The sequence below is a fragment of the Rattus rattus genome, chromosome 15 (genome assembly GCF_011064425.1).
Source record: "Rattus rattus isolate New Zealand chromosome 15, Rrattus_CSIRO_v1, whole genome shotgun sequence".
In the NCBI taxonomy this organism is placed as follows: domain Eukaryota; kingdom Metazoa; phylum Chordata; class Mammalia; order Rodentia; family Muridae; genus Rattus; species Rattus rattus.
The window spans coordinates 29,108,094-29,122,435 of NC_046168.1; the positions used below are offsets into that span (position 1 = coordinate 29,108,094).

Genomic DNA, 14,342 nt, shown 5'->3' on the forward strand with positions numbered 1-14,342 from the left:
GTGTGTGTGTGTGTGTGTGTGTGTGTGTGTGTGTTGCCGTGTCACATCTGCTGATCTACTCCTTCCCTCTGCTGTTGTGCAGCGAATCCAGGGTCAGGACTTGGTGCCATGGTGCCTGCACTTGCTTTTGTGTCCGTGTGTGCATTTGTGCATTGCATGTGGGTATGTGCCAGGGTGCATATGTCATCACCAAGGACAACCTTGGATGGAAGTCCTCTAGGCTCTTTGGCCTGTGACTTTCTGGGGACCTCTCCCATCTCTGCCTACGGGCTCCTCACGGTACAGCTGGGATTACAGATACCCACCCTACGCATCCAGCTTTCACGTGAGTTCTGGACTTCATGCTCGCGTGGCAGAATCTTTACTTGGCCCTGTCTTTCTACACCATCTCTATCTTGCTGTTTAATTTGGCCTTTAAATGAAAGGCTTAAATTCTTGTCTGAAGTTATGGAATGGAGCCCTATGTATGAATATTAAGTCATGGCATAGCATCTGTTGACAAAACAGTATTTTTCCTGACGTATTTGTTCTTCGATTTCGCTTTCTTTTAAATTATGCGTGTTATCATATGTGGATGTGTAAGTGCAGTTGCCCATGGAGTCCACAGAGGATATAGGACTGCCTAGGTCTGGGGTTGTGGGTCTTTATAGGATTCCTAACATGAGTGTGGGAGCTGAACTCGGGCCCCATACGAACAGTAGCCTTAACCACAGAGCCATCTCTCTGCTCTCTCCCGTTAGTCTTTTAATTTTACCTCCTCTGACGGCTCAGCTCACGACACGAATGTACATGCATTCCGTTGTTTCTTCTCGGTGCACGCAATTCTTCAGGGCGGATTCATTTGTGCTCCTGCTTTCCTGTGCACTTGACTTCACTTCCTCCCTAGAAATAGATGGAGACTATTTCAAATAAGAGACTCCAAATAAGGAGTGTGAGACAAGAATCCCTTCCACTAGACACAACTATTTGCATATTCGACAGTATGACAAAACAAGCAAGGACCTTGTTTGTGACTGTTGTGCGGCAGACTTCTGGGGAGACACGGCAAACACATCTGTTCACCCCAGAAAGGGGCCCATGACAGATCAAAGAGCGGGGTCCACCAAACTCCACTGTGGTGAACTAGTGTGTTTTATTGGGGTTACTTAGAGCACTGTAGTGGGAGGGGTTCCTTACGGGAGCAGAAACGACTCGGAACACCTGAATCACTGAGGCCCACTCCAGCATGGGTGACAGCTCCCAAAGCTGGGGACCTGGAGCACACTCCAGCCCAAGGACAGCTCAGCAGGTTGGGGGTCCTTCCAGAAGCTCGGCTGTCAGCCGCCAGCTGGCTTCTTCTGGAGTTGGCTGCTCGCTGCAGATTGACCTCAGCCTGCGCTGCTGTTCTGTTCTGAGAGTGACTGACTCTTCCAGTCTTCACTGCCCACAAACTCTTGGGAGGAGTGTACATTAGATTCAGTACAGATTAAAGATCAATATTTATCTGATCTTCTGGGGAAGGGTTTTTGTTTTGTTTGTTAGCATAAAAAGAAGATGCTGTAGAAAGATTTTTATTCCTTCAAAAATGTAGACCAAAGAATTTTGCATGCCTTAAATGGTTATGCTTAAATATGTATTTGATATAGAACAATATGTACTATTTTAGAAATACTGTGTGTGTTAAAAGTGCATTCCGGCAGCAGATGACGTTACCAGCCCTGCTCAGTTAGAGACCGCTCTGTCTACAAGGGAGCTGTCCTGTGTGTGGATGCTCCTCTCTGTGCATGTGCTGTAATAAGCTAATACCACGGGCAGCATTTACCAACCTGCTGCTGGTTTGGTTTGGTTTGGGTTTTTTGTTTGTTTGTTTGTTTCAGATCTATTCGAGGGAAACAAAAGTATGGTGTCTTCTGGAGAGGGGGAGAGGTTGTTGGCATAGGTATAAAAAAATAGTGAAAGTACCTTCTAATGGAATCTAAAGACTGTCCCCTTCACTTTCATTAGAAATGTGTTTCAGTATTCCAACAGTAAGAAATGAATAACCTATTGTTTTTTTCTAATTGAACGCATGTTTGGGCTTGTGTGTGGAGGGCAGAAGTTGACGTCCCGCATTTTCCTCAAGTGTTCTAGGTCTTATTTTTTGTGGCAGGTGTTTTATACAACCTGGTCCTTGCTGTTTTGATTAGGGTGATGGGCCAGCCAGCTCCAGGGAGCTGCTCTATCTGTCGACACTCGCTTTCTCCTCCCGAGTTATACGTGGGTGCTGGAGATCTGGAGTCAGGTCTTCGTGTTTGTATGGTACACACGTTACCAACTGAGTCAGCTCCCCGGCCTCATCACCTCTTAATACCTGTACAACTACGCAGACGTGTTCGTAGAGAGCTGGCTCCTGAAGCATTGTTTGTATTAATAAAGCCAGCAAACAGAAGCAAGGGTCAGCATCGAGGATGGGTTAAACAAGTAGATACAGCGGTTAGTAGACTCTTATGCTTGGATAAGGTTAGTTTGTATAACAATAAAGGATAATGAGTATAGTAGAATGTTTTAAATTACACAATGGTGCTGTCCTAGTTTTAAAAATTCAACATATATTCATTTAAGTCTTTTATTTTGTTTCAAGAAATGTATATACTAAGATTTTAAATTTCCTAACTGTACTTATTATCATGTGTATAAATGCATCACTTTTGTAATTTAAGCAAATTGATACAGATGTAAAATAATATAAAGAATGAATATAAATGTGCTAGTTATTTTTGCTGCTGTGACAGAATAGCCAAGCAAAAACCTTACAGATTAAAGATTTGCTTTGGCAACGCCTTTTCAGAAAAAGGAGACTAATGGCCAGCTGGCTCCAGCAATATAGAACATGGTGGAGGAAGGCCATGGAAGGAAGCCATTCATTTCACCTCCTGGCAACCAGGAAGCCGTCAACGGGGAGGGGCTGGGCCAAGGTAGACCCTTCATAGGCATGACCCCAGTGACCAGCTCCTTCTAGTTCGTCCCCCAAATCCCTTACTTCCAACAGCCTACTCAAAATGTAACTCTGCCAGTGGATTAAAGTTGTTTAATCAGAAATTTCATGAAGTGATGGTTTCAGGAAAGAATTCCAGAGGCATCCACAAGTGTGCTTTCCCTTTTCCTGGACTCCACTCAGGCAGTCAAGCTGACCTTCAGGACTAACTGCCACACACATAGACTCTAATGTGTGGTATACTTGTAGCTTGCTGGTTGAGCCTTTAATTGTCTGATATTCAAAAGGCCATGAGTTAGATTCCATGTAAAATCGTATGCATCCTTGGGCCTGGAGAGGTGGCACAGTGGTGCCTTAGTTTCCTTTCTGTTGCTGTAAACAGACACCATGACCAAGGCAGGTCTTACAAGGACAATAATAGGGGCTGGCTTACAGGTTCACAGGTTCTGTCCATTATTAAGGTGGGAGCATGGCAGCAGTTGGGTGGCCTGGTGCAGGCAGAGCTGAAAGTTCCTGAGTCTTAACCAAAGAACAAAGTCTGTGATTGGTGTTTCTGAGGCTTCCTTTGTCAGTGTGATTAATCTGAGTCTCTTCAACTCAGCCTCAGTCAGACTCTTTAGACAAGGGCAAAAAGTAGCCACATTCTTCACCAAAATACTACAAGAACAGTTTGTAGGTCACATTGAAATTCTTCACTGAAACCTCTTGGGCCAGATCCAAATGATTGAAATATACTCAGCAAAGAAGTCTTTCATATTCCTACTAGGATAGTTCATTAAGCCCTATTTAAAGCATTCCACTGCTTTCCAAATCCAAAGTCCCAAATCCACATTCTTCCAAACAAAAGCATGGTCAGCCCTATCACAGCAATACCCCAGTCCCTGGGACCAACTTCTGTCCTAGGGTTTTACTGCTGAAGAGACACCAATGCCAAGGCAACTCTTATAAGGACAACATTTAATTGGGGCTGGCTTACAGGTTCAGAGGTTCACTCCATTATCATCAAGGTGAGAGCATGGCAGCATCCAGGCAGGCACGGTGCAGGCACAGCTGAGAGTTCTACATCTTCATCCTAGGCTGCTAGTGGAAGATTCACTTCCAGGCAGCTAGGGTGAGGGTCTTAAGCCCACGGCCATAGTAACACACCCACTCCAACAGGGCCACACCTTCTAATATTACCACTTCCTGGGCCAAGTGTATGGAAACTGTTACAACCAAGGCAACTAATAAAAGAGCTTACTGGGGTATACAGTTGTAGGGGGCTAGAGTCCATGGCCGGGAGCATGGCAGCTGCAGACAGGTGCTGGAACAGTAGCTGAGAGCTCATAGCAGAGAAAACCAACTGGGGCGGCATGGAATTTTGAAACCTAAAACTCAGTGAAACACCTCCTCCAGGAAGGTCACACCTAATTATTTCCAAACTGCTCACCAACTGGAACAAACTTTCAAGTGTATGGGCCTCTGGGGGCCATTTTCATTCAAACCAACACACGGGAAGATTTGACTTTGGATCGCAGCACCCACATAAAAAGCTGACCATGTGTGTGACCATGTGCATATGCAACCCACGAGCTGTGCTTGAGGAGGTGAAGGTCAGCGGCAGCCAGCTTAGCTCGCATGTTAAAATCTTTGTTCCCCATAAGCATTGTCCTCAGCCCTTTGTTTTGTTTGTTTTGAAGCATATTCTAGAAAATTCCTGTCCCCGAAAGGGTGATGCGTTTGCTCTCTTCTTTAAACTTTATGGTGGTGATGCCTGTTTCTCCACCACTTGGGAGGCTGGCTTAGGACAATCACAGGTTCCAGGACAACCTGGCCTGCAATAGTAGGTCCAGTTTCAGTTTAATGGATTAAGAGCGACTGTTCAGTAATTCGTGTGTTGGAGTTGGATAAACGTGGGTTGCCAGTCTGTTGTTAGGAAATACTTGCTTTCATGAATGAGAATGAGTAAGTTGATTGGGAACCTGGTACTAAATCTAGGGAGTGTCCAGGTAGTAGACTAAGCACAGACCCGCCCCCCCAACACACACACACACACACACACACACACACACACACACACACACACCCTGAGGCTTGGGGTCCAGGGAGTCTGAGTGGGAGCACTAGCTGTGGAAAGCCGCCCAGCCAGGTCTCGTGGTTAGTTGCTGAGGTTTTTTTTTAACTAGCTTTCTACTCAGGGGTAAGATGATTCAGTTTTGGGAATTAATTGATGATACCAAACTCCTGCAGAAATTCAATACTGGTCATGATGGAATCCCTTCCTAAGCTGTTTAAGATAGATGTGTGGTCTATATGATATATGATGAATATATGTACACACATGTATATATTCAGTGTGTGTGTGTGTGTGTGTGTGTGTGTGTGTGTGTTCACTTTGGAGAGACTGATTAGGGCCAGAAGGTAAGGTGAGCGTGCCACGGTGAGGCTACATGCCGCTGTGCTGGCTAGCAAGGCTCTTGTTTATGTGTATCACCTTTTATCAGTTTAGCCATGTTAAATGTACATTTTTCCTCTTGTTGGTTTTGATTCTTAGGTTTCTGTGTCATTTTAGTGCCTCCTTGTGGGAGCTTTATTAATGCCAGTTGTACTACAAATAAGAAAGCTAAGGATTGTGTTTGTAGTGTTGTGTTTGTAGATAATGAATTTGATATAATGATTTCTATTTTAATGGAAAACTATGATATCTTCAAGCTCATTAGTTAATTGAAAATATAGTTTATAATATGTCAGGCTGTAGCAGTTAGTGCTTTTGAAGTGTCAGTGAACAAATCAGCCAGAAATCCCCTCTCTCTTGGATCTGTCTTCCATCAGGCAAGGCAAGTACAATGAAAGACCGTGTCGGTGTTGAGAGATGGTGGGCTGTGGCGAGGGAAGGCGGAGAGCAGGAGAGGTGCTGCGGATACTGGTGGCTGCAGGGTAGAACTGCATGGTAAAAGCTGCTCGTCATTGAGAAGGGGACCTTGGGACAGAGTAAGGAGAGACAAGTCAACAGAAGATTGCTTCTCGGGCTATTCTAAGGAGCTGAGTTTCTCCTAAAAGTTGAGAGTTGTTCTAACAGGACCCTGTAGGCTGTACAGAAGAGAGCAGGCTGAAGGAATCAGGAGGCAGCCGTTAAGCCAGAGATGTAGCAGTAGCCACACCAGGGTGAAAGTTCAGGAGGAGGTAGATGTGGGCACATCCCAGGTTAGAGTAGAGGCCAGAGGATGCTCAGAGAATGTAATGCCAGCCGGGATATGAGAGAGAGAGAGAGAGAGAGAGAGAGAGAGAGAGAGAGAGAGAGAGAGAGAGGAGAGAGAGAGAGAGAGAGAGAGAGAGAGAGAGAGAGAGAGAGAGAGAGAGAGAGGGGAGGGAGGGAGGTGTGTTGGGGTGGCCCCACCGCTCCAGGGTAGAACAGGCTCCATGAGACTCAGGCTAAGTTGATTTAAGCATGGAAGATGACCAAGCCTTTGCATCTGTGGGGTTTCCAGGAGAGGTGAGGGTGGAGGAGGGCTGGTGCCGTGGAGGAGTGCTGTGAGCATGCTCAGGGCCCAGGGTCAGATGAGTCAGGCCCCAACGCTGGGGACAGCACACACTCAGTGAAAGGTCTCGAATCTAGATTTCATAATCATTTCTCAAATACTTATCAAGTTGATACTGGATGACTGGAGGCCCCAACAGTTAGCAAACAATTATGGCCCTCACCTTTATTCAGCCTACTGCACAGTAGAGTTGACGGACAGTGTGCACTGACACACGGGAAGTGAACAGAGCAGCGCAGCAGAGGCTTCTGGAAGTAGATAGTGGGGCCCGTTATTCTCATGCCAGGAAAGGGATCAAGTGCAGTAACCTCTTACATGCCGTTCATCCACAGTAAAACCTTCCTTTGAAGGTATAGGTGACTGTACTACTCCTCAGATAATGCTCTCATCCCGAGTTTTCTAGTTTTTAATTCTTTGACCTTTTTCTAATTGACTGTAGGACCTCAAACTCAATGCTGGGTTTCAAACCCAGGGCCCTATAAATAAGTCTTTGTTATCTTTATCTGTATTTCTCACATGCTTTCTACTCTGAAATTTGTCTTGGTCTGCTTGAGACATCATTGGATGAGTAGCTCTCGTGAATGTTCACGTTCCTATACCAAGGTTAAGACGGTATGCCTGCATTCCCTTAGAAGTGTGGCTTAGTGCAGCTGACCAGCATGCGTGAGGTCCTAGGTAGAGTTTCTGGTAGGGGCAAAAAGAAAAGTTTATCACAAATCACAGTTATCAGCGCCATCTATTGGAAAGTGTTCATTGCCCACTGAATGTCACTCACCGTTTTCTTGCTGTACATGTGAGTTCTTCATTACAGCCAACATTTAGGCTCTTTTTTTGGTTTGTTTGTCTGTCCTTGCACCAAGCTCATGTTTTTATTATGATATGTTGTAGTTTGCCTGTAATCGTTCTTAGGACTGCCCTGGATGTTCCTTCACGTGTAGATGGGAGAATGATTTTGTGACTTTCCAGGGCAAGCATACATGTCATCTGTAGTTGACATGTTGACTTTAGGGAAACCCATTATCCTTGAGCATTGAGCAAAGGTGGCACGTCCTTCTGTTGCAGTCTTTGTTCTCAACAGTGCTCCCTTCAGATACCGCGCATCTCTTCTCGTGATAAATGCTGTCCGGTGGCGATTTCGTTTCCAGCTTGTGGGAACTACGAAGTAAATAATGGGTGATGTAGTCACGTCCTCTATGTGTGTTCTCTGTCGTGTACCTGCGAGGAAGCTTTCCTTCCCCAGTCGTCTTGTTGCTGTTTTCTAGTTTACTTCTGACATTAATTTGCTTGTTGATTTTTTTACTGCGTCCCAGTGTTAGCAAATATTTTTGTCTGTTTCTTAACTGCCAGGGTTTGGCAAGAGTGCTCTATCTCACTAGTAAGATGGTGTTGGTTGTAAAGGTTTTGTAAGTCTTACTTGGTTGTGAATGCTTCTCTTGCTCTTTTGGAAAAGAATGATGATTTTATTAAGTGGGTTTGTGGGAGCCATGGCGTGCTGTGGGCTCAGAGGACACTGGGCTCCTTCTAACTTAACCGGGTTCTTGGGGTCACTCTCTGTCGTTAGACTCGTACTGTAGGGCTCAAGCACCCTTGGGTGCGAGCCGCCTGGCCAGCTCCACAGTCGCTGAGGGCTGTTATGCGTGAGTATTAGTTTCTCAGACGCTGTCTCTCGGTGAGAATCCTGTAGACCTCACTTTGGTTCGCCACACTGTGCCGTTTCCACAGGTCATTGCGCCCACCCGGGGCCCTGCAGGGACGGACGTCCATTGCGCATGATGCCCTGGACTTGATTTGCCCCTGTTGTTCAGTGGTTTTTAGTGTCTGAAAACATGTCCTGCAAGTTTCCATCCTGCACTGCCTGTGTCAGGGAATAATGGGCTTGTACAGAAGGGAACCTGCTCTCCTTATTTTTGATTTCTGAAAGGTTACATATGAATTTCTATTTTTCCCTTTTTATTCCTAAGTGATTTAGACATGAGATCACAATAAAAGCTCACAAGGAGATTTCTTCAGGAAAGATTTTAAGTCATGGATTAGGTGTTTTTTGTTTGTTTATTTGTTTGGTTTTGGTTTGGGTTTCTGTTTTGGTTTTTTCAAGACAGGAGCTTCTCTGTGTAGCCCAGGCTGTGCTGGAATTAGCTCTGTAGACCAGGCTGGCTGAACACAGAGAGATCTGCCTCCCAGGTGTGCCTAGATCAGGTGTTTTTAATAGAGAAAATTTTGCATTTACACCTCTTCTTTTTTCTTTTCTTGGTGCCAGGACAGTCCAGGGCCTGCTGTTTGCTAGGTGCCCTAGTGCTGAGGTACCCCGCCCCTCGGGAGCTGCCCTGCTCCTTGGACTGTTTTTGTGTCACCTTTCTTTAAGCTAAATACTTCAGAAGCCCTGTCTACTTTGTCTGATTATCAGATGCCTTGTTTAAACTCATTCTGAGTGGTCTCTCGCTGTCTCTTTCTCTGACTTCCTCTCTCGTCTTAGTCCTCTCTGGCTTTGCTTCACAGATCTTTGACGTTGTATTATGAGGTGTTCACCACTCTCACTTGCCAGCCCTTGCTGTTGAATGAACGGCTGTTTGTCTTGGAGAGCAGCTCTCCTTCCTTGCGCTGGTGATGATTGATGCCAGGGCCCTGTGCTTTCCAGTGCTGTGCGGAGCTGCCCGGGCCCGCAGTATGTCATTGCTGTTACGGATGCTGATGGTAATGTGTGCGTATTGATGCCTTCATTCATTCATTTCTTCCATACTCACCCAAGTACATGTTCTTGTGTAGTAACTTGCTTTTTAAAAGATTTATTTAATTTCTTTTGTGTGTTTGAGAGTTTGTCTGCATGTCTGTGCACCACGTATGTACCAGTTGCCTGCAAAGGTGAGAAGAAGCAGCTGGGATTTCAGGTTGTGAGCTGTCCTTCAGGTGCTGGGAGCTGAACTCTCGGAAGAACAGCCAGTGCCCTGCACTCCTCAGCCACATCTCTGCTCACCTTAAAGATTTTTATTTCATCGTCAGGTTGGACAGAGAATATTTTATTTTAGTATGGAGTCTGGGCTAGCTTGTTGTCTTTCTGTGTATTGTCTTAACCACTGTAAGGGGTCATTTTATTAGCTTTGGAAAGCCCTTAGCCAGTGTTGCCCATCGTGTGCACTCTCTAAATCAGTTAGATGATGTATTTGGTTTATAGTTCTCTGCCAGGACTGCACGCCAGGGCAGCTTGTCAGCTGCGTCCCAGCCATGAGCACCCTTCGCTTGTGTCTTCTCTTTCTTCTCCATTGTTTCTGTGAATTATTTCTGGTCCTGTTTATTTTTCTGGCTCCCTTAAACCTTATAGACATTTTCCATTTTCCTGGTGTGGCATGGAGCACGGTTATTTTATGTGCTTGCTGGGTCTTTGTTACGTTTGGGATTGGGGAGGTCGTTCAGGTGTAAAGAGGCTTGTTACCAGGCCGACAATGTGAATTGGATCCCCAGGACCCACATAGTGAAAATAGAAAACCGACTCCCTCAAACTGCCTTCTGACAATGGCCCCCATCCCCAATACACACATAATAAAAATTTTTAAAGTTAATGTTACTCTTGTTTCTCTCATTTGTCTATCCTTTTGGAATGAAGTAAGATTCAACAGTCACTACGTTAGCCACACAACTCAGTGACCCTTTAGCATGCTCACAGCTGTGCAGCCTTAACCACTGTGTCGTTTCAAACACATGAAACCTTGTATCTGCAGCTGGATAGCTGGCTCAGTGGCTAAGAGCACAAGCTATTTCTGTGAAGTCCTGGGTTCCGTCCCCAGCCTGAATGGTGGCCCACAGCATCTGTAACTCCGTCCTGCAGGATCAAAGCTCCCTGCTGAGCTCCTTTGATACCAGGCAGGCATGTGGTGCACATGTGTACATACAGGTAAAACACCTATACATTAAAAACCTTATAAACGAAAAACCCTCATATCCGACACCACTAAATCTCGATTCTCCCTTCTCCTTTTCATTGGGCAGCTCTCTGGCCTTCTCGCTGTCTCTGCTTTTGCCTGTTCTGCTCATTTATAAAACTGGAGTCATGTGCTGGCCTCATCTGTGCAGCCTTTCTGCTTTGCTGACCTTAGGCATCCCTACCACTGTGTTTCTGTGTGGCCAAACACTACCCACTGTATGATGTGCAGGTTTTGTTTATCACTTGGGGGTTCTTCTGATGGATCCCTGAGCGAGTGCTTTATCTACATGTGCAGGACCATGTGTTCATCTCTAGAACGTGTACAGGAGTTGGCATGGCCAGATTCAGTGCTGCCTCTGTGTTAAACTTGTTGAGTGACATTTGCCATGGCACCTGCATCCCCCACCAGGATGTGGGAGTTTCTGTCCCCTACCATTGCTTGCTGATTCGTCACGGCCATCCTGCTGCTGCTGGACATCTACTTCTGTTTTTCACAGCACCCTGAAACAACAGTCCACATCTGTGTTGTTTTCTTCCAAAGGGAGCCATTTGCCTTTGGTGTTGAGATACCCAGAGATCACCTTAAGTTTGGTGAGGCTCAGGTAAGAAGATATTGTGTCCTCTCCAGAAGGCTTGCGTTCTTCCTGAGAGCCTTGTGGGCCTGCACAAGCCATCTGCTTCACTGTCACCTCCTGGCTACTGTCTCCCCATGGTTCTCCTGATCTTTTATACTTTTCTTTTTTCTTGTTGTCAGAGAGTCCAAAGAATTCTAGCTTTCTGCTGGGCTCATGGTGTGTATAACACAGTGCAGGTAAAGGCCAAGGTGTGGTGTGTGGTCCAGCATTTGACCCCCCTTCCTGGAGCGGTAGCCCTCAATTCCTCCACCCAAAAGTAAGATTGTGATTTCGTGCTCTTTAAAAAAAAAAAAAAAAAAAAAAAAATGAAATCAGAACCAAATTGTTAAGTGCATAAAGTTAGGCAAAGATCTGAAGATGAGATTTAAAAATTCTAAAGGTTAGTGATTTACTGGATTTACTGTTAAAGAGATTAACAGTTGTGATTTTGTTTTTCTAAGTGATGTTGGCTGAAGAACAGTGTGTCTGTCTGCTCTGTGCTGCTGTGTTCACATCTGCAAAGCTACATCGTAACTAGAGGTGGCAAATGTGAGAACTGCTGACTGGGTGTTACCCTAAGGTCTGGAAGGAAAGGCAGGACAGACGTGTGGATTACAATTTGACTACATGCGTGTGTGTGTGTGTGTGTGTGTGTGTGTGTGTGTGTGTGTGTGTGTGTGTGTCTGTGTGTGTGCTCATGAGTGTGTGTATGTCTGAGTGTGGGTGTATGCATGTATGTGTGTGTGTGTGTATGTACATTTGTATCTGTGTGTGTGTATGTGTGTCTGTGTTTGTGTGTGTGCACGTGAGCGTATGTGTAAATACATGTGTGTGTCCATCCTTTCAGTCTTTTGTGAACTCTCAGGGTTAGTGAGTGGTTTTCATTAGGATTGTCAAAGACATCCTTTAGAGTCCACTGTCTGTACCCTCGGAGGCCATTGGTAACATCCCCAACCTAGAGCAGTGACTGGCACAGAAACGCCGAGCCAAGCTGTTGGCTTCTGTTTGAACGTGTCCTTCCAGTGCCTGCCAGCTCTAAGTATAAAGGACGGCATTCTCTGAGACTTCTTGCTCCTCCTTCCGTGCTTTGCTGCTGTTACCGCATTTGCAGGTAACAGTCTACTATTAGTAAACATCCAGATAGCTTCAGAAGGAAAGGGGACTTAGTTTTTGAACGTAATTTAAATAACAGTAGACACGTTAGAGATCATAAATAAACAAACAGAAAATCTGTATAGCCTGTTAGAAAATCTCTTTCCCTGAGAGATTTTAACTGTAGTCTTCTTTCCAAGGCACTTGAAGTTATGAGGGGTATTAAATATGATATTAATAAACGCATCATTAAAATGCATTGGAAGACACTGAAATGCAGTTATTGTTTTGTTTATATGCAGTTTAGTCATATAGACAGCGGCGGATCCATATGAATCTCTCATACATTATTCTGTTGTTTCTCTTGTTTGACTGAGCTGTCTTCTTTCAGCCGCCTACACAGAATGTGCCTATGGGTCCTGGAGGGATGAGTCAGAGTGGCCCTCCACCCCCTCCCCGCTCTCACAACATGCCTTCAGATGGAATGGTGGGTGGGGGCCCTCCTGCACCACACATGCAGAACCAGATGAACGGCCAGATGCCTGGTAAGTTTTTCTCCTCTAAGACATTAGCACCAGAGTTGCTTAGCAACTGAAACGACGTGGGGGCTCGGGGGATGCTAGATTGCTGATGACAAAACTGCTTTGAATGCCCCCGAGTCCACGCTCTCCGAGTGTGTTAGCTGCAGAACTACGTGACCTGTATTCAGTGTTTATCAGGCTGCCCTTGGGCTTTGATGCAGCTGACACACAGCATTCCTCTGATGAACAGAACTGGCTAAATTTAGTCTGTCTGAAACTGTGCGATACACTTAGCTTTAGAAGCTTTTCCGGGGGGTAGGGGGATTGAGCCATGGCTTAAGAGTTAAAACCTGTCCATGAAAAGGTACCATCATGTTTATTTACCTGAAAATATATTGATCTCAGAAATAGGGACACTGTAGAGACCATGGGGAGGCAGGAGCGGAACCACCCAGACGTGCCTAGGGCACGCAGGGTTCCTTCGCAGGTATTTCTGAGGCCATCTTACTAGTACACAGTTTATAGCGCATGATTAAATGGAAGTTGATTGAGAAGCAGTATTAAAGGCTGAAGACTAATGTACGCTTTCTCACACTCTGAGTCCTTCCCCAGCTGTAGCAACAGAACAACAGGACCTTCTTAGGCCATTTGGGTGCTTGTCTAGTTACCTTCTAAAGAAAGTTTCATCAAAACTATTGTGTTTTTATAATAAATTGTCCATAGCATAGATTTTGATAAAGCGTACTCTCCTTTTAATATGAGAATATTTTTACTTTCTGGGGACAGGTTGCTTTCACTAGCCAAACAGAAAAGAGTGCTGTTTAGTTAGCAATAGAGTAAATTAACAGAACCATTTTTATGATTAGCCTGAATTAATTGAGATGTCCAGCATGGTCTCTTCCTTGGCTGGCTGTGCCGTTGGTTGCATTGGTGTCCGAGGAGGACAGACAGACTGAAAGAATCCAAGGGAGAGCACTGAGCCGAGAGACGAGGTAGCCTGCGTTAGAAGATTGGTGTGCAGCAGCTAACGGAGGGGCTGGACGGTGTTTCTGCCACTCTCCTCTGTCTCCTCTGAGGTTTGAGATGGCCCCGCACAGCGTGCAGATAGGAGTGTAGAGCAGTACTTTTTAGTCTCCAGTTGGACTGCAGTTGAGAGGAAGCTGCTTGTCAAGTCCACACTGTGCTAGCTCAGGTTAGCCAGTTGCGAGCCCTGAGTTTGTGTGGTAGAAACTTTGATTTTTTTTCCTTCCTTCCTTCCTTCCTTCCTTCCTTCCTTCCTTCCTTCCTTCCTTCCTCCTCCCTCCCTCCCCTCCCTCCCTCCCTCCCTCCCTCCTCCTTCCTTCCTTCCTTCCTTCCTTCCTTCCTTCCAGAAACACCCTTTATATAAGCTCTTCCTCAGAGCTTATATACACAGTGCTGTCTCATTCTCTTTGGTGGCCATGCTGCATCCTTTTTTAAAAAAAGAATTATTTTTATTATCTTTATGGTTTGTTTTTCTAATGTGTGCGTGGTGCCTGAGGAAGCCAGAACAGGGTATAGGAGCCCTTGGGACTGTGGTTACCAACAGTTGTGAGTTGTGGTGAGTTCTGGAAATCAAACCCCAGCGCTCATTGAACCACGAGCCATCCTCCGGTATCACACCCTTCTTTGTGGATGTGTCTGGTCTGTATGCCATTTCCTGGTGACAGAAATGAAGCTTACAGTGTTTTGGTATGTCTATGCACATGT

The 14,342-nt window shown here is 45.5% G+C and overlaps 1 protein-coding gene across 3 annotated transcripts in view; it reads left to right on the forward strand.

Moving 5' to 3' along the window:
- Ss18 (SS18 subunit of BAF chromatin remodeling complex) overlaps nucleotides 1–14,342 on the forward strand; it is a 62,168-nt gene that overhangs the window by 18,814 nt on the left and 29,012 nt on the right. For all 3 annotated transcript variants that reach the window (XM_032885557.1, XM_032885559.1, XM_032885558.1), the window contains exon 4: nucleotides 12,485–12,638. In XM_032885557.1, coding sequence (XP_032741448.1) covers nucleotides 12,485–12,638 — 154 coding nt within the window. The remainder of the gene's footprint in view (nucleotides 1–12,484; nucleotides 12,639–14,342) is intronic.